The 18,067-nt window shown below is 49.5% G+C and overlaps 1 protein-coding gene across 1 annotated transcript in view; it reads right to left on the bottom strand.

Annotated features, from left to right (window-relative positions):
* The window catches only part of LOC139550094 (piezo-type mechanosensitive ion channel component 2), a 224,814-nt gene that overhangs the window by 103,801 nt on the left and 102,946 nt on the right, over positions 1–18,067 (bottom strand). Inside the window, exons 10-15 of the mRNA XM_071360724.1 lie at positions 16,907–17,029; positions 15,454–15,489; positions 15,159–15,288; positions 13,223–13,401; positions 4,395–4,625; positions 3,444–3,567 (exon numbers count right to left, since the gene is read on the bottom strand). Of these exons, the coding sequence (XP_071216825.1) occupies positions 3,444–3,567; positions 4,395–4,625; positions 13,223–13,401; positions 15,159–15,288; positions 15,454–15,489; positions 16,907–17,029 (823 nt within the window). The remainder of the gene's footprint in view (positions 1–3,443; positions 3,568–4,394; positions 4,626–13,222; positions 13,402–15,158; positions 15,289–15,453; positions 15,490–16,906; positions 17,030–18,067) is intronic.

Below are 18,067 nucleotides of genomic sequence, written 5' to 3'. Positions count from 1 at the left end.
AGAGTAGCTGCTGCCTTGGCAGGAACTAATGAGGATCCACAATAAACCCCAGGAAGAGTAGCTGCTGCCTTGGCAGGAACTAATGGGGATCCATAATAAACCCCAGGAAGAGTAGCTGCTGCCTTGGCAGGAACTAATGGGGATCCATAATAAACCCCAGGAAGAGTAGCTGCTGCCTTGGCAGGAACTAATGGGGATCCATAATAAACCCCAGGAAGAGTAGCTGCTGCCTTGGCAGGAACTAATGGGGATCCATAATAAACCCCAGGAAGAGTAGCTGCTGCCTTGGCAGGAACTAATGGGGATCCATAATAAACCCCCAGGAAGAGTAGCTGCTGCCTTGGCAGGAACTAATGGGGATCCATAATAAACCCCAGGAAGAGTAGCTGCTGTCTTGGCAGGAACTAATGGGGATCCATAATAAACCCCAGGAAGAGAAGCTGCTGCCTTGACAGGAACTAATGGGGATCCATAATAAACCCCAGGAAGAGTAGCCGCTGGCTTGGCAGGAACTAATGGGGATCCATAATAAACCCCAGGAAGAGTAGCTGCTGCCTTGGCAGGAACTAATGGGGATCCATAATAAACCCCAGGAAGAGTAGCTGCTGCCTTGGCAGGAACTAATGGGGATCCATAATAAACCCCAGGAAGAGTAGCTGCTGCCTTGGCAGGAACTAATGAGGATCCATAATAAACCCCAGGAAGAGTAGCTGCTGCCTTGGCAGGAACTAATGGGGATCCATAATAAACCCCAGGAAGAGTAGCTGCTGCCTTGGCAGGAACTAATGGGGATCCATAATAAACCCCCAGGAAGAGTAGCTGCTGCCTTGGCAGGAACTAATGGGGATCCATAATAAACCCCAGGAAGAGTAGCTGCTGTCTTGGCAGGAACTAATGGGGATCCATAATAAACCCCAGGAAGAGAAGCTGCTGCCTTGACAGGAACTAATGGGGATCCATAATAAACCCCAGGAAGAGTAGCCGCTGGCTTGGCAGGAACTAATGGGGATCCATAATAAACCCCAGGAAGAGTAGCTGCTGCCTTGGCAGGAACTAGTCGGGATCCATAATAAACTGCAGGAAGAGTAGCTGCTGCCTTGGCAGGAACTAATGGGGATCCATAATAAACCCCAGGAAGAGTAGCTGCTGCCTTGGCAGGAACTAATGAGGATCCATAATAAACCCCAGGAAGAGTAGCTGCTGCCTTGGCAGGAACTAATGGGGATCCATAATAAACCCCAGGAAGAGTAGCTGCTGCCTTGGCAGGAACTAATGGGGATCCATAATAAACCCCAGGAAGAGTAGCTGCTGCCTTGGCAGGAACTAATGGGGATCCATAATAAACCCCAGGAAGAGTAGCTGCTGTCTTGGCAGGAACTAATGGGGATCCATAATAAACCCCAGGAAGAGAAGCTGCTGCCTTGACAGGAACTAATGGGGATCCATAATAAACCCCAGGAAGAGTAGCCGCTGGCTTGGCAGGAACTAATGGGGATCCATAATAAACCCCAGGAAGAGTAGCTGCTGCCTTGGCAGGAACTAGTCGGGATCCATAATAAACTTCAGGAAGAGTAGCTGCTGCCTTGGCAGGAACTAATGGGGATCCATAATAAACCCCAGGAAGAGTAGCTGCTGCCTTGGCAGGAACTAATGAGGATCCATAATAAACCCCAGGAAGAGTAGCTGCTGCCTTGGCAGGAACTAATGGGGATCCATAATAAACCCCAGGAAGAGTAGCTGCTGCCTTGGCAGGAACTAATGGGGATCCATAATAAACCCCAGGAAGAGTAGCTGCTGCCTTGGCAGGAACTAATGAGGATCCATAATAAACCCCAGGAAGAGTAGCTGCTGCCTTGGCAGGAACTAATGGGGATCCATAATAAACCCCAGGAAGAGTAGCTGCTGCCTTGGCAGGAACTAATGGGGATCCATAATAAACCCCAGGAAGAGTAGCTGCTGCCTTGGCAGGAACTAATGGGGATCCATAATAAACCCCAGGAAGAGTAGCTGCTGCCTTGGCAGGAACTAATGGGGATCCATAATAAACCACAGGAAGAGTAGCTGCTGCCTTGGCAGGAACTAATGGGGATCCATAATAAACCCCCAGGAAGAGTAGCTGCTGCCTTGGCAGGAACTAATGGGGATCCATAATAAACCCCAGGAAGAGTAGCTGCTGTCTTGGCAGGAACTAATGGGGATCCATAATAAACCCCAGGAAGAGAAGCTGCTGCCTTGACAGGAACTAATGGGGATCCATAATAAACCCCAGGAAGAGTAGCCGCTGGCTTGGCAGGAACTAATGGGGATCCATAATAAACCCCAGGAAGAGTAGCTGCTGCCTTGGCAGGAACTAGTGGGGATCCATAATAAACTGCAGGAAGAGTAGCTGCTGCCTTGGCAGGAACTAATGGGGATCCATAATAAACCCCAGGAAGAGTAGCTGCTGCCTTGGCAGGAACTAATGAGGATCCATAATAAACCCCAGGAAGAGTAGCTGCTGCCTTGGCAGGAACTAATGGGGATCCATAATAAACCCCAGGAAGAGTAGCTGCTGCCTTGGCAGGAACTAATGGGGATCCATAATAAACCCCAGGAAGAGTAGCTGCTGCCTTGGCAGGAACTAATGAGGATCCATAATAAACCCCAGGAAGAGTAGCTGCTGCCTTGGCAGGAACTAATGGGGATCCATAATAAACCCCAGGAAGAGTAGCTGCTGCCTTGGCAGGAACTAATGGGGATCCATAATAAACCCCCAGGAAGAGTAGCTGCTGCCTTGGCAGGAACTAATGGGGATCCATAATAAACCCCAGGAAGAGTAGCTGCTGTCTTGGCAGGAACTAATGGGGATCCATAATAAACCCCAGGAAGAGAAGCTGCTGCCTTGACAGGAACTAATGGGGATCCATAATAAACCCCAGGAAGAGTAGCCGCTGGCTTGGCAGGAACTAATGGGGATCCATAATAAACCCCAGGAAGAGTAGCTGCTGCCTTGGCAGGAACTAGTCGGGATCCATAATAAACTGCAGGAAGAGTAGCTGCTGCCTTGGCAGGAACTAATGGGGATCCATAATAAACCCCAGGAAGAGTAGCTGCTGCCTTGGCAGGAACTAATGAGGATCCATAATAAACCCCAGGAAGAGTAGCTGCTGCCTTGGCAGGAACTAATGGGGATCCATAATAAACCCCAGGAAGAGTAGCTGCTGCCTTGGCAGGAACTAATGGGGATCCATAATAAACCCCAGGAAGAGTAGCTGCTGCCTTGGCAGGAACTAATGAGGATCCATAATAAACCCCAGGAAGAGTAGCTGCTGCCTTGGCAGGAACTAATGGGGATCCATAATAAACCCCAGGAAGAGTAGCTGCTGCCTTGGCAGGAACTAATGGGGATCAACACAAATACAAAGCATCGTGTATTATTGAGCAGCTGTGATATTATCTCTGACCCTTCTTCTTGGGTTGGTTATCCACATGTACGTCAGTGAGTACAGCATCCTCCTCTCTCTGCTTGTCCTTTCTCTCCGTCAGAGTCTGTCTCAGAAGCAGCCAGAAGCTCAACAGACACAGGACCTAGAGACAAACAACACAACTCCTTTAATGTAAGTCACAAACCTAAGACAAAAAAAACCACTAGGCTACCTTCCACCCCTACACTCTAACCACTAGGCTACCTTCCACCCCTACACTCTAACCACTAGTCTACCTTCCACCCCTACACTCTAACCACTAGGCTACCTTCCGTCCCTACACTCTAACCACTAGGCTACCTTCCGTCCCTACACTCTAACCACTAGGCTACCTTCCGTCCCTACACTCTAACCACTAGTCTACCTTCCGTCCCTACACTCTAACCACTAGTCTACCTTCCACCCCTACACTCTAACCACTAGGCTACCTTCCGTCCCTACATTCTAACCACTAGGATACCTGCCGCCCCTACACTCTAACCACTAGGCTACCTTCCACCCCTACACTCTAACCACTAGGCTACCTTCCGTCCCTACACTCTAACCACTAGGCTACCTTCCGTCCCTACACTCTAACCACTAGGCTACCTTCCGTCCCTACACTCTAACCACTAGTCTACCTTCCGTCCCTACACTCTAACCACTAGGCTACCTTCCGTCCCTACACTCTAACCACTAGTCTACCTTCCACCCCTACACTCTAACCACTAGGCTACCTTCCGTCCCTACACTCTAACCACTAGGCTACCTTCCACCCATACACTCTAACCACTAGGCTACCTTCCACCCCTAATGACGAATTGTCTTTCACAAGTGACCCGGTCATAAACGGCAACAGTTGCAGTACTTTCGCATACTCAGCAGTTCCACAATAAACAAGTCCTCAAAACAGTGACAGAACAGTTCCTTCTTCCAGTTCCATTGAATTACCTTGGATCCCAGTTCACTGAAAGGCACGTCCTTCTTGAGGAAGAGTCCAGGTACGGGCTCCAGCAGCTCAAAGCTCCAGATGTACTGCAGCACAATGAGCAGGTTCCCATAGAGCACCATGAAGGGAGAGGTTAGCATGGTGTACCGACGACGATCCCTCACCATCCACAACATACACGACCACATCAGGAACACAAACGTCAGCCAGCTAACATACGTGATGCTCCACGCCTGGGGAGGGAGAGAGAGAGAGAGAGAGAGATGGGGAGGGAGAGAGAGAGGGAGAGAGAGAGGGAGAGGTAGAGAGGGGGGAGAGAGGTAGAGAGAGGGGGGGAGCAAATGCCACAAAACCTCAGAGTCTACAATTCCTCAAAAAAACATAGGTAGGCCTAGTATGATCACGATCACAAAAACAGTTTATTGTAAGTTAGGCTATACAAAGTTGATTTACTGTTTAACAGATAATGTTTTGAGAAAAATGAGGCAAGCGAATAAAAATATAATATATGAACAAATGTTATTAATTTATTTGTAAACAACCTTAGTACATCACCTAGTGACCTTACCAAGAGGTTTTAGTGTTTTAATGATTTGTAAAATCCTAGTGAACTTACCAAGAGGTTTTAGTGTTTTAATGGTTTTGGAATTTTTGGTTTTGGACAGGGACCAGTCCTGGTCAGGGTACCCCTCCTAAGGCTCCCGAGTGGTGCAGCGGTCTAAGGCACCGCATCTCACTACAAGAGGCATCACTACAGTCCCTGGTTCAAATGCAGGCTGTACTACATCCTGCCGTGATAGGGAGTATCATAGGGAGGCGCCCAAGGCTGTCCGGGTTTGGCAGGGGCAGGCAGTCAACGTAAATAAGAATTTGTTCTTAACTGACTTGCCTAGTTAAATGAATGCTAAATGAAAACATTTTTAATTAAATGAACTACACTGGTGTCAGAAGTGGGATAGCACCATTGAAATCCCGGCTGAGTTTTAGGCAGAGGTATCTCGAGATTAAAACTTCTTAAGGGTAGGGGGCACTATTTTCACGTCCGGATGAAAAGTGTGCCCAAAATAAACTGCCTGCTACTCAGGCCCAGAAGCTAGGATATGCATATTATTAGTAGATTTGGATAGAAAACCCTCTGAGTTTCTAAAACTGTTTGAATGATGTCTGTGAGAATAACATAACTTATTTGGCAGGTGAAACCCCAAGGACAAACCATCCAGGATTTTTGTTGTTGAGGTCACTCTCGTTTCAATAGTTTTCTATGGGGATCTAGATTTCTTAGGCACTTGCTTGCAGTTCCTATCGCTTCCACTAGATGTCAATAGTCTTTAGAAATTGGTTGATGTTTTTCCTTTGAGAAATGAAGAAGTAGGGCAGTTCAGAACGAGGGTCGAGTGAAGTGTACTGTTTGTTAGAGGCGCGTGACCTGAAAGCTCGCTCCACTTTGTTTTTATCCGCTATTGAACGCAGTTTATCCCGTCGTTAAATTTTATCGATTATTTACGTTAAAAAATACCTAAAGTTAGATTAGGAAAGTTGTTTGAAATGTTTGGACCAAGTTTACAGGTAACTTATAAGATACTTTCTAGTCATGTGGCGCGAGTTGGAACCGGTGTATTTTCAGAATCAAACGCGCCAAATAAATTGACATTTTGGGGATATAACGACAGAATTAATCTAACAAAATGACCATTTGTGATGTTTAATGGACATATTGGAGTGCCAACAGAAGAAGATCTTCAAAGATAAGGCATGAATTATGTTATTTCTGACTTGTGTGTCGCGCCTGGCGGGTTGAATTCTGATTGTCTGTGTTTGTTTGATGGGGCGCTATCCTCAGATAATAGCATGGTGTGCTTTCGCCATAAAGCCTTTTTGAAATCTGACACTGTGGCTGGATTAACAAGAAGTTCATTTTAAACCGGTGTATAACACTTGTATGATTTATTCATTATTATTATGAGTATTTCTGTTTTTGAATTTGGCGCGCTACTATTTCACTGGGTGTTGTCAAATCAATCCCGTTAACGGGATTGGCGCGCGAAGGGATTCATAGATTAAGATCATTTTATTGGTCAACACAACGTCCAACCGAAATTTTACTTCCGCTTTTAACCCAACCCCTCCGAAAAGACACACATACGTCATTTTGTATAATTGATATGCTAACTGAAATATATAACAGTCTACTGGGGTAATCAGGTCTATTATTACTCTCACAAGGTGTCACGACTTCAATCGAGGCAGGCTCTCCTTCCCGTTCGGGTGGCGCTCGGCGGTCGTCGTCACCGGCCTACTAGCTGCCACTGACTCTTTTTCCTCCCCCTCCTTGTGTGTTTATTTGTATCACCTGGTTTGAGGTAATTGGCAATTAGTGTGGCTTTATTAGTCAGCCAGCCTGTATGCTTCTTTGTGCGGGATTGTTCGTCTGTTGCTGTGGATTTCGGGAGTGGTTTATTGTATTGTGTACTGGGTTTGTCTCCCGTGTTTGTAGACAGGTGTTTATGACACCCAGTAAGTCCGTGTTGGACATTTTGGTTTGCCGGTTGGGCATTAAAGATCACCGCATTGAAGCTCTGCTGTTCCTGCGTCTGATTTCACACCCCCCCGACACCCAGGTCGTTACAGAATCCCGCACCATTCAAAATGGAGTCAGCAGGAGCAGCAGCCAACCCTCTCCCATCGATGGAGGAACGGGTTCTCCACCACACCACTGTCCTCCATCGGATCGGATCAGCCATGGACCAAATGATGGAGAGAATGGAGCGATGGGAGAGGAGTGGGCTCCTCTCTCCACCTTCGGCTCCCCCCCCCCCAGGACTCTCCATCCCCCGGCTCCAGCGCGCTCCGTCTTACGCTCCCGAGGGATTATGATGGAACAGCGGCAGGTTGTCAGGGGTTCTTACTCCAACTGGAGCTATACCTGGCCACTGTTCGCCCCATTCCCTCGGGAGCGGAGAGGGTGAGTGTCCTCGTCTCCTGCCTAACGGGTCGTGCTCTGGAGTGGGCCAACGCAGTCTGGAATGGCCCGGACTCCGCGAAGGAGCACTACCCGGAGTTTACCCGTCGTTTTCGTGCCGTGTTTGACCACCCCACAGACGGCCGAGCGGCGGGTGAGAGACTATTTCATCTCAGGAAGGAGAAGAGGAGCGCACAGGATTTCGCACTGGAGTTCCGGACCTTGGCCGCGGGATCCGGGTGGAACGACAGGGCCCTTATTGACCACTACCGGTGTAGTCTCCGGGAGGACGTCCGCAGGGAGCTAGCGTGTCGGGACATCACGCTTTCTCTAAATGAACTTATTGACATGTCCATCCGACTGGATACTCTGCTGGCTGCCCGCGGGCGTTCGGAGAGGGTCCTGTGCGTTCCACCACCCAGCGCCCCGGCTCCCATCCCGATGGAGTTGGGAGGGGCCGCGCCTAGGGGTACCGGAGGAGGAGGCCCCCCCTGCACCAGCTGTGGTCGGAGAGGACACACGTTCGACCGGTGCTGGGGGGGTCTGTCTGGGAGTCGAGATGTCAGGCGGAACGCTTCTCGATCACCCCAGGTGAGTCAGCACCAAACTCACTCAGAACCCCCTGTTGGTCACATGTTTGTCTCAATTTTTTTCCTTTATTTTTTCCCCTCTTCCCAGCATAGGGCACTAGTCGATTCAGGTGCAGCTGGGAACTTTATGGATCGCGGACTCGCCCGAGAGTTGGGCGTTCCGCTTGTGCCGATAGATTCTCCCTTTCCCGTTCACTCCCTAGATAGCCGGCCATTAGGGTCAGGGGTGGTCAGGGAGGCCACAGTTCCCCTGGACATGGTGACGCAGGGGAATCATAGGGAACGTATCAGTCTCTTTATTATTGATTCGCCTGCGTTTCCAGTGGTGCTGGGTATTCCCTGGTTGGCCCGGCACAATCCCAATATTTCGTGGAGACAGGGGGTTCTCCAGGGGTGGTCAGAGGAGTGTTCTGGAAGGTGTCTGGGAGTTTCCATTGGTGCCACGTCGGTGGAAAGTCCAGACCAGGGTTCCACGGTGCGCATTCCCCCCGAGTATGCCGATTTGGCAATCGCTTTCTGTAAAAAGAAAGCGACGAAATTACCACCACATCGACCGGGTAGGGATTGTGCGATAGATCTCCAGGTTAACGCTGCGCTTCCCAAGAGTCACGTGTACCCTTTGTCCCAAGAGGAGACGTTGGCTATGGAGACATATGTCGCGGAGTCTCTGGGACAGGGGTACATTCGGCCCTCCATCTCACCCGTCTCCTCGAGTTTCTTTTTTGTGAAGAAAAAGGAGGGAGGTTTGCGTCCGTGTATTGATTATAGAGGTCTAAATGCCATCACAGTGGAGTTTAGTTACCCACTACCTCTCATCGCTTCGGCGGTGGAATCATTTCACGGAGCGCAGTTCTTTACAAAACTGGACCTCAGGAGCGCGTACAGTCTGGTGCGTATTCGGAAAGGAGACGAGTGGAAAACCGCATTTAGTACCACATCGGGCCACTATGAGTACTGCGTCATGCCGTATGGGTTAAAGAATGCTCCAGCCGTTTTCCAATCCTTTGTAGACGACATTCTCAGGGACCTCCACGTGCAGGGGGTAGTTGTGTATATCGATGACATTCTGATCTACTCAACTACTCACGCCGCGCATGTATCTCTGGTGCGCAAAGTGCTTGGCAGACTGCTGGAGCATGACCTATACGTCAAGGCTGAGAAGTGTGTGTTCTCCAAACAAGCCGTCTCCTTCCTGGGTTATCGCATTTCCACCTCGGGGGTGGTGGTGGAGAGTGACCGCATAAAGGCCGTGCGTAATTGGCCGACTCCAACCACAGTGAAGGAGGTGCAGCGGTTTTTGGGTTTTGGGTTTTGCCAACTACTACCGGAGATTTATCCGGGGTTTTGGCCAGGTAGCGGCTCCCATTACCTCACTGCTAAAGGGGGGCCCGGTGCGGTTGCGGTGGTCAGCGGCGGCGGACGGAGCTTTCAACAGGTTGAAGGCTCTGTTCACGGATGCTCCCGTGTTGGCGCATCCGGATCCCTCTTTAGCATTCATAGTGGAGGTGGACGCGTCCGAGGCTGGGGTGGGTGCCGTGCTATCACAGCGCTCGGGTACGCCACCAAAACTCCGCCCCTGCGCTTTCGTCTCTAGTAAGCTCAGTGCAGCGGAGCGTAACTATGATGTGGGGGATCGGGAGTTGTTAGCGGTGGTCAGGGCTTTGAAGGTGTGGAGACACTGGCTTGAGGGGGCTAAGCACCCCTTTCTCATCTGGACCGACCACCAGAATCTGGACTATATTCGGGCAGCTCGGAGACTGAACCCACGTCAGGCAAGGTGGGCCATGTTTTTCACCCGGTTTCGGTTCACGTTGTCCTATAGACCCGGCTCCCAAAACGTAAAGGCTGACGCATTGTCCCGCCTTTACGACACGGAGGATAGGACCACCGAACCCACTCCCATCATCCCCGCCTCGAGGCTGATAGCGCCAGTGGTATGGGAGGTGGACTCGGACATCGAGCGGGCGCTACGGGCGGAACCCGCGCCTCCTCAGTGTCCGGCGGGCCGTAAGTACGTACCGCTTGGTGTTCGGGACCGACTGATTCGGTGGGCTCATGTCCTACCCTCCTCGGGTCACCCTGGGGTGACGAGGACAGTGGGGAGCCTTCGGGGGAGGTATTGGTGGCCTACCTTAGCTCGGGACGTTAGGGTTTATGTCTCCTCCTGTTCGGTATGCGCTCAGAGTAAGGCTCCTAGGCACCTTCCTAGAGGGAAGTTGCAACCCCTCCCCGTTCCACAACGACCATGGTCTCATCTGTCCGTAGACTTCCTGACCGATCTCCCCCCTTCTCAGGGAAACACTACGGTTCTGGTCATTGTGGATCGGTCCTGCCGTCTCCTCCCGTTTCCCGGTATCCCTACTGCCCTACAGACTGCGGAGGCCTTATTCACTCAGGACATCGTTTCTGATCGGGGCCCCCAATTCACGTCCCGAGTATGGAGGGCGTTCATGGAGCGTCTGGGGGTCACGGTCAGCTTGACTTCCGGTTTTCACCCCGAGAGTAATGGGCAGGTGGAAAGAGTTAACCAGGAGGTGGGTAGGTTTCTGCGGTCGTATTGCCAGGACCGGCCAGGGGAGTGGGCGAGATACATTCCCTGGGCCGAGATGGCCCAGAACTCACTACGCCACTCCTCTACTAATGTGTCCCCCTTTCAGTGTGTGTTGGGGTACCAGCCGGTCCTGGCACCATGGCATCCGAGCCAGACCGAGGCTCCTGCGGTGGAGGAGTGGGTACAGCGCTCCAAAGAGACCTGGAGGGCCGTCCAGGAGTCCCTCCAACAAGCTACTACTAGGCAGAAGAGGAGCGCTGACCGCCACCGCAGTGAGGCCCCCGTGTTTGTACCGGGGGAAAGGGTCTGGCTCTCGACCCGAAACCTACCCCTCCGCTTGCCCTGCCGGAAGCTGAGGCCGCAGTGTGTAGGGCCCTTCAAAGTCCTGAGGAGAATAAACGAGGTGTGTTATCGATTAAAACTCCCTTCCTATTATCGTATTAACCCCTCGTTTCATGTGTCTCTCCTCAGGCCGGTGGTAGCTGGTCCCCTGCAGGACGGTGAGGTGCCGGAGGTCCCTCCCCCCCCTCTGGACTTTGAGGGGTCCCCGGCGTACACGATACGGGCCATTCTGAACTCGAGACGCCGGGTGAGGGGCATGCAGTACCTCGTGGACTGGGAGGGGTACGGTCCGGAGGAGAGGTGCTGGGTACCGGTGGAGGACATCTTGGATCCATCTATGTTAAGGGATTTCCATCGCCTCCATCCGGATCGCCCTGCGCCTCGTCCTCCGGGTCGACCTCGAGGCCGGTGTCGGCGCGCTGCGGGAGCCGCACGTCAGAGGGGGGGTACTGTCACGACTTCAACCGAGGCAGGCTCTCCTTCCCGTTCGGGTGGCGCTCGGCGGTCGTCGTCACCGGCCTACTAGCTGCCGGTGACGTGTTTATTTGTATCACCTGGTTTGAGGTAATTGGCAATTAGTGTGGCTTTATTAGTCAGCCAGCCTGTATGCTTCTTTGTGCGGGATTGTTCGTCTGTTGCTGTGGATTTCGGGAGTGGTTTATTGTATTGTGTACTGGGTTTGTCTCCCGTGTTTGTAGACAGGTGTTTATGACACAAGTAAGTCCGTGTTGGACATTTTGGTTTGCCGGTTGGGCATTAAAGATCACCGCATTGAAGCTCTGCTGTTCCTGCGTCTGATTTCACACCCCCCCGACACCCAGGTCGTTACACAAGGTGCTTTTCAGCTTCTAGTCAACTTGAATTTACATTTAACAGATCTTTTTAGACAGCTGAAGCAAGCACAACACATTATCTTCAGGAAATGTACCGTTTCTTAGTTTAGTCATATTTATCTACCTTAGAAAGTGTTGTCTTCAGGCTGACTAGCATCTATTGAGTTAAAATATCCCATACATTGGATCCCAAATTAAACTGTAAATATCTACAAAACAAGTTTCGCAGCAACATAATCCAAAAAAGAAGGCTAAAGCTAATCATTTCTTTCCTAAAATTACAGTTCGTGATTCACAAATAACTTTTTTTAATTCACACGATTCGATTAAACCGCAATTGAACTCAATTCCAACTTCTACAATGAGGAAGTGAATAGTTTGTTTCGTATATAATAATCGTTCATGATTCATTCGAATGAAATTAATCGTTAAAAAAAACTAATTGGGGAAGAAGCATTTGTTTAACAGTAAATCAACTTTGTCAGACGACATACAGTATGCTTTCTTTAGCCTTGACGTGAGCACAGTCACCGGATGGACCACAGTCACCAGATGGACCACAGTCACCAGAGGGACCAGAGTCACCAAAGTCACCACAGTCACCACAGTCACCAGAGGGACCACAGTCACCCGAGGGACCACAGTCACCCGAGGGACCACAGTCACCGGATGGACCACAGTCACCAGATGGACCACAGTCACCAGAGGGACCACAGTCACCACAGTCACCACAGTCACCAGAGGGACCACAGTCACCCGAGGGACCACAGTCACCCGAGGGACCACAGTCACCGGATGGACCACAGTCACCAGATGGACCACAGTCACCAGAGGGACCACAGTCACCACAGTCACCAGAGGGACCACAGTCACCGGATGGACCACAGTCACCCGAGGGACCACAGTCACCGGATGGACCACAGTCACCAGATGGACCACAGTCACCAGAGGGACCACAGTCACCACAGTCACCAGAGGGACCACAGTCACCGGATGGACCACAGTCACCAGATGGACCACAGTCACCAGAGGGACCACAGTCACCCGAGGGACCACAGTCACCCGAGGGACCACAGTCACCAGAGGGACCACAGTCACCCGAGGGACCACAGTCACCAGAGGGACCACAGTCACCAGAGGGACCACAGTCACCAGAGGGACCCCAGTCACCAGGGGGACCACAATCACCAGAGGGACCAGAGGGACCACAGTCACCCGAGGGACCAGTCACCAGAGGGATCACAGTCACCAGAGGGACCAGAGGGACCACAGTCACCCGAGGGACCAGTCACCAGAGGGATCACAGTCACCAGAGGGACCAGAGGGACCACAGTCACCCGAGGGACCACAGTCACCAGAGGGACCACAGTCACCAGAGGGACTAGAGGGACCAGAGGGACCCGAGGGACCACAGTCACCCGAGGGACCACAGTCACCAGAGGGACCACAGTCACCAGAGGGACCACAGTCACCAGAGGGATCAGAGAGACTAGAGAGACCAGAGGGACCAGAGAGACCACAGTCACCAGAGGAACCAGTCACTGTGTTTCCTCACCATCATGGCTATGAGAGCACAGATATAGCTCTGCTTCATAATGAACCTGAACACTGTTACAACAGCATTCACTCTGCCCTCCTCCTCCTCCTCCTGTTCCGCCTCCTCCTCCTCCTCCTTCCCAGCAGCCTCTCCTCCCACGGTTGGACTGACATCAAACACACTTCCATTCTTCTTCTCTGTTTTAGATAAAGATATAAAGATACCAGATATGTTATTTAGTACATCTACAGTACAGAAGGTATAGAGAGAAATAATGATGGCGTCTTTTTGTAGTCACAGGACATCTACAGTACATACAGAAGGTATAGAGAGAAATAATGATGGCGTCTTTTTGTAGTCACAGGACATCTACAGTACATACAGAAGGTACAGAGAGAAATAGTGATGGCGTCTTTTTGTAGTCACAGGACATATACAGTACATACAGAAGGTACAGAGAGAAATAGTGATGGCGTCTTTTTGTAGTCACAGGACATCTACAGTACATACAGAAGGTATAGAGAGAAATAGTGATGGAGTCTTTTTGTAGTCACAGGCTTAAATCTGATACAATTTGTTCTGTAAGATCATCTTCATCAAGCTAATGTCCCTTTCTGTGAATTTTGAAGCATTTGTGATATCAAAATAAGCACATAAAGCGCATAACGTCTTCATAATTCACGAATTAGAGAGGTAGAGAGACTGTAGAATCAAAACGTATAATATCTCCTGAGCCTGTGTTAACCTCAGACCTTATTTATCCCAAAAAAAACATTCATTTCCCCATTCATTTCCCCCATTAATTTCCCCCATTCATTTCCCCCATTCATTTCCCCATTCATTTCCCCGTTCATTTCCCCATTCATTTACCCCATTAATTTACCCCATTCATTTCCCCGTTCATTTCCCCATTCATTTCCCCCATTCATTTCCCTCATTCATTTCCCCATTCATTTCCCCCATTCATTTCCCCCATTAATTTCCCCATTAATTTCCTCATTTATTTCCCCATTCACTTCCTCATTCACTTCCTCATTCATTTACCCATTCATTTACCCATTCATTTCCCCATTCATTTCCCCATTCATTTCCCCCATTCATTTCCCCATTCATTTTCCCCATTCATTCCCCCATTCATTTCCCCCATTCATTTCCTCATTTATTTCCCCATTCATTTCCTCATTCACTTCCTCATTAATTTACCCATTCATTTGCCCATTCATTTACCCATTCATTTACCCATTCATTTCCCCATTCATTTCCCCATTCATTTCCCCATTCATTTACCCCATTCATTTCCCCATTCATTTCCCCATTCATTTCCCCATTCATTTCCCCATTCATTTCCCCATTCATTTCCCCATTCATTTCCTCATTCATTTACCCATTCATTTTCCCATTCATTTACCCCATAGAAATGGGCTGAACAAGAAGTTTCAGCTCCGGTTTTTAGGACTACAAACTGGAGAGCTATTTAGGGACGCTTCCCAAACGTCTCTCTATTCCGGATATAGTGCACTACTTTAGTGCACTACTTCTGACCAGGGCCCTATGGAGTGTCATAAGGAATAACGATATAGTGCACTACTTTAGTGCACTACTTTTGACCAGGGCCCTATGGAGTGTCATAAGGAATAACGATATAGTGCACTACTTTAGTGCACTACTTCTGACCAGGGCCCTATGGAGTGTCATAAGGAATAACGATATAGTGCACTACTTTAGTGCACTACTTTTGACCAGGGCCCTATGGAGTGTCATAAGGAATAACGATATAGTGCACTACTTTAGTGCACTACTTCTGACCAGGGCCCTATGGAGTGTCATAAGGAATAACGATATAGTGCACTACTTTAGTGCACTACTTTTGACCAGGGTCCAGTTCACTAAATTTCAAGCAGAAATTGCGAGCAGAAACGTTTGCCCAGTGTGTGTACAGTACAATAAAACTCACCTGTAATGTTATTGGTTTGATCCATTTTATACTGTGGGGTGGAGTACAGGTCCTGACCGACCGGTCTATTCTCCACCGTGTTCAGGGTGGAGATGTCACAAGACGTCCCGTTGGACTTTGCAGCCAACCCCTGTGGAACAACACAACAACAATATGGGTTACGGCCCAGAGGGGTTTCCTAGTCATTTGTTTTCAAGTGCTGCGTAGTAAGTTACAGTGCAGAACATGTAGCCGTTGAGTCAAAGGGATAAGATATGCATATTTGTGCTACAGTACAGTCTAGTACGGTACCTACCTCAGATGTACTGTAGCCATCCTGGGTAGAAAGCAGCTAGAACAAGGAAAAAGAAAACAGGCAAGGAGAGGTAGAGAGAGATAGAGAGAGAGGCAGAGAGAGGAAGAGAGAGGCAAAGAGAGACAGAGAGAGGTAGAGAGAGACATAGAGAGGTAGCGAGAGAGAGAGAGGTAGAGAGAGAGGTAGAGAGAGAGAGGCAGAGAGAGGCAGAGAGAGACATAGAGAGGTAGAGAGAGACAGAGAGAGAGAGAGAGGTAGAGAGAGGTAGAGAGAGGTAGAGAGAGACAGAGAGAGGTAGGGAGAGGAAGAGAGAGGTAGGGAGAGGAAGAGAGAGACAGAGAGAGGTAGAAAGAGAGGTAGAGAGAGAGGTAGAGAGAGAGGTATAGAGAGGCAAAGAGAGGCAGAGAGAGGTAGAGAGAGAGGTAGAGAGAGAGAGGCAGAGAGAGGCAGAGAGAGGTAGAGAGAGGAAGAGAGAAGTAGAGAGAGGAAGAGAGAGGTAGAGAGAGGTAGAGAGAGGCAAAGAGAGGCAGAGAGAGGTAGAGAGAGGTAGAGAGAGGTAGAGAGAGACAGAGAGAGGTAGCGAGAGAGAGAGAGGTAGCGAGAGAGGTAGAGAAAGATAGAGAGAGGAAGAGAGAGACAGAGAGAGACAGAGAGAGGTAGAGAGAGACAGAGAGAGGTAGAGAGAGAGAGAGAGAGAGAGGTAGAGAGAGGAAGAGAGAGGAAGAGAGGGGCAGAGAGAGACAGAGAGAGGTAGAGAGAGGAAGAGAGAGGTAGAGAGAGGAAGAGAGAGATAGAGAGAGGCAGAGAGAGGTAGAGAGAGGAAGAGAGAGGTAGAAAGAGGAAGAGAGAGGTAGAAAGAGGAAGAGAGAGGTAGAGAGAGGAAGAGAGAGGAAGAGAGAGGTAGAGAGAGGAAGAGAGAGGTAGAGAGAGGAAGAGAGCGGAAGAGAGAGGAAGAGAGATGTAGAGAGAGGTAGAGAGAGGTAGAGAGAGGTAAAGAGAAGGAGAGTGCATGGCCCTCCAGCTACGTGGTCAATGGAATGACATTGCTGATCTAAGGATTCCTGTTTTATCTTTCAACCAATAATCAATAGTTTATAAAGCATCAAAAATACCCCGAGGTGAATGTACCCCCGAGGTCAGTTAAGGTCATGGAGTGTTATACGTTATATAATCTGTGCCTTTTATTGCTGAACTACACTTCACAATCTACCCGATAATCAATGGTTTATAATGCATTAATAAAGTGTGTATTCATTCTGAAATAAAGCAATGTCAGAGGTTTTATAATGGTTCTCCTAAGTTTCTCCTCTGTCCATTGGTGAGCCGTCCACCACAGCTTGTCCTTTTTATACGTATCGCTGAACTTTCTTCCACAATGATCAATATGTTCTACTGCATTAACACACCAGGTGAGATAAAGAGAAAAGGCGTTATACGAGTCAGGATCTCATACGTTTCTCTCCTCCGTGCGTTGGTTTGCTTTCCACCACAGCTGTCTCCTCTTGTCCGCAGAGTTCCCGTTCCCAACCACCTCCTCCTCTTCCTCTCCGTCCTCTCCCTCCTCTTCTTCATCCTCCTGTTGAAAATAAAGGATTTGGTCTGATTGACAAGTTGAAATATAACATCCACAGTCTGTTTGATGTGACTACCATCATCAAGTTCTACCAGCAGTACAGTACAGAACCTACAGGACAGAACCTACAAGACAGAACCTACTACCCAGAACCTACTGTACAGAACCTACAGTACATAACCTACAGGACAGAACCTACAGTACAGGACCTACAGTACAGGACCTACAGTACAGAACCTACAGTACAGAACCTACAGGACAGAACCTACAGTACAGAACCTACAGGACAGAACCTACAGTACAGAACCTACAGTACAGAACCTACTACCCAGAACCTACTGTACAGAACCTACAGTACATAACCTACAGGACAGAACCTACAGTACAGGACCTACAGTACAGGACCTACAGTACAGAACCTACAGTACAGAACCTACAGGACAGAACCTACAGGACAGAACCTACAGTACAGAACCTACAGGACAGAACCTACAGGTTCCTGGAGCCAGAGGCGTATGAGAGATACCAGGGTGGTACCTACCTCTATAGGTTCCTGGAGCCAGAGACGTATGAGAGATACCAGGGTGTTACCTACCTCTATAGGTTCCTGGAGCCAGAGACGTATGAGAGATACCAGGGTGTTACCTACCTCTATAGGTTCCTGGAGCCAGAGACGTATGAGAGATACCAGGGTGTTACCTACCTCTATAGGTTCCTGGAGCCAGAGACGTATGAGAGATACCAGGGTGTTACCTACCTCTATAGGTTCCTGGAGCCAGAGACGTATGAGAGATACCAGGGTGTTACCTACCTCTATAGGTTCCTGGAGCCAGAGGCGTATGAGAGTGGCCAGGGTGTTACCTACCTCTATGGGTTCCTGGAGCCAGAGACGTATGAGAGATACCAGGGTGTTACCTACCTCTATAGGTTCCTGGAGCCAGAGACGTATGAGAGATACCAGGGTGTTACCTACCTCTATAGGTTCCTGGAGCCAGAGACGTATGAGAGATACCAGGGTGTTACCTACCTCTATAGGTTCCT

This window comes from Salvelinus alpinus, chromosome 23 (assembly GCF_045679555.1).
Source record: "Salvelinus alpinus chromosome 23, SLU_Salpinus.1, whole genome shotgun sequence".
Classification (NCBI taxonomy): domain Eukaryota; kingdom Metazoa; phylum Chordata; class Actinopteri; order Salmoniformes; family Salmonidae; genus Salvelinus; species Salvelinus alpinus.
Note: the sequence above shows the minus strand (reverse complement) of the source record. Positions and strands in the feature narration are given on the sequence as shown.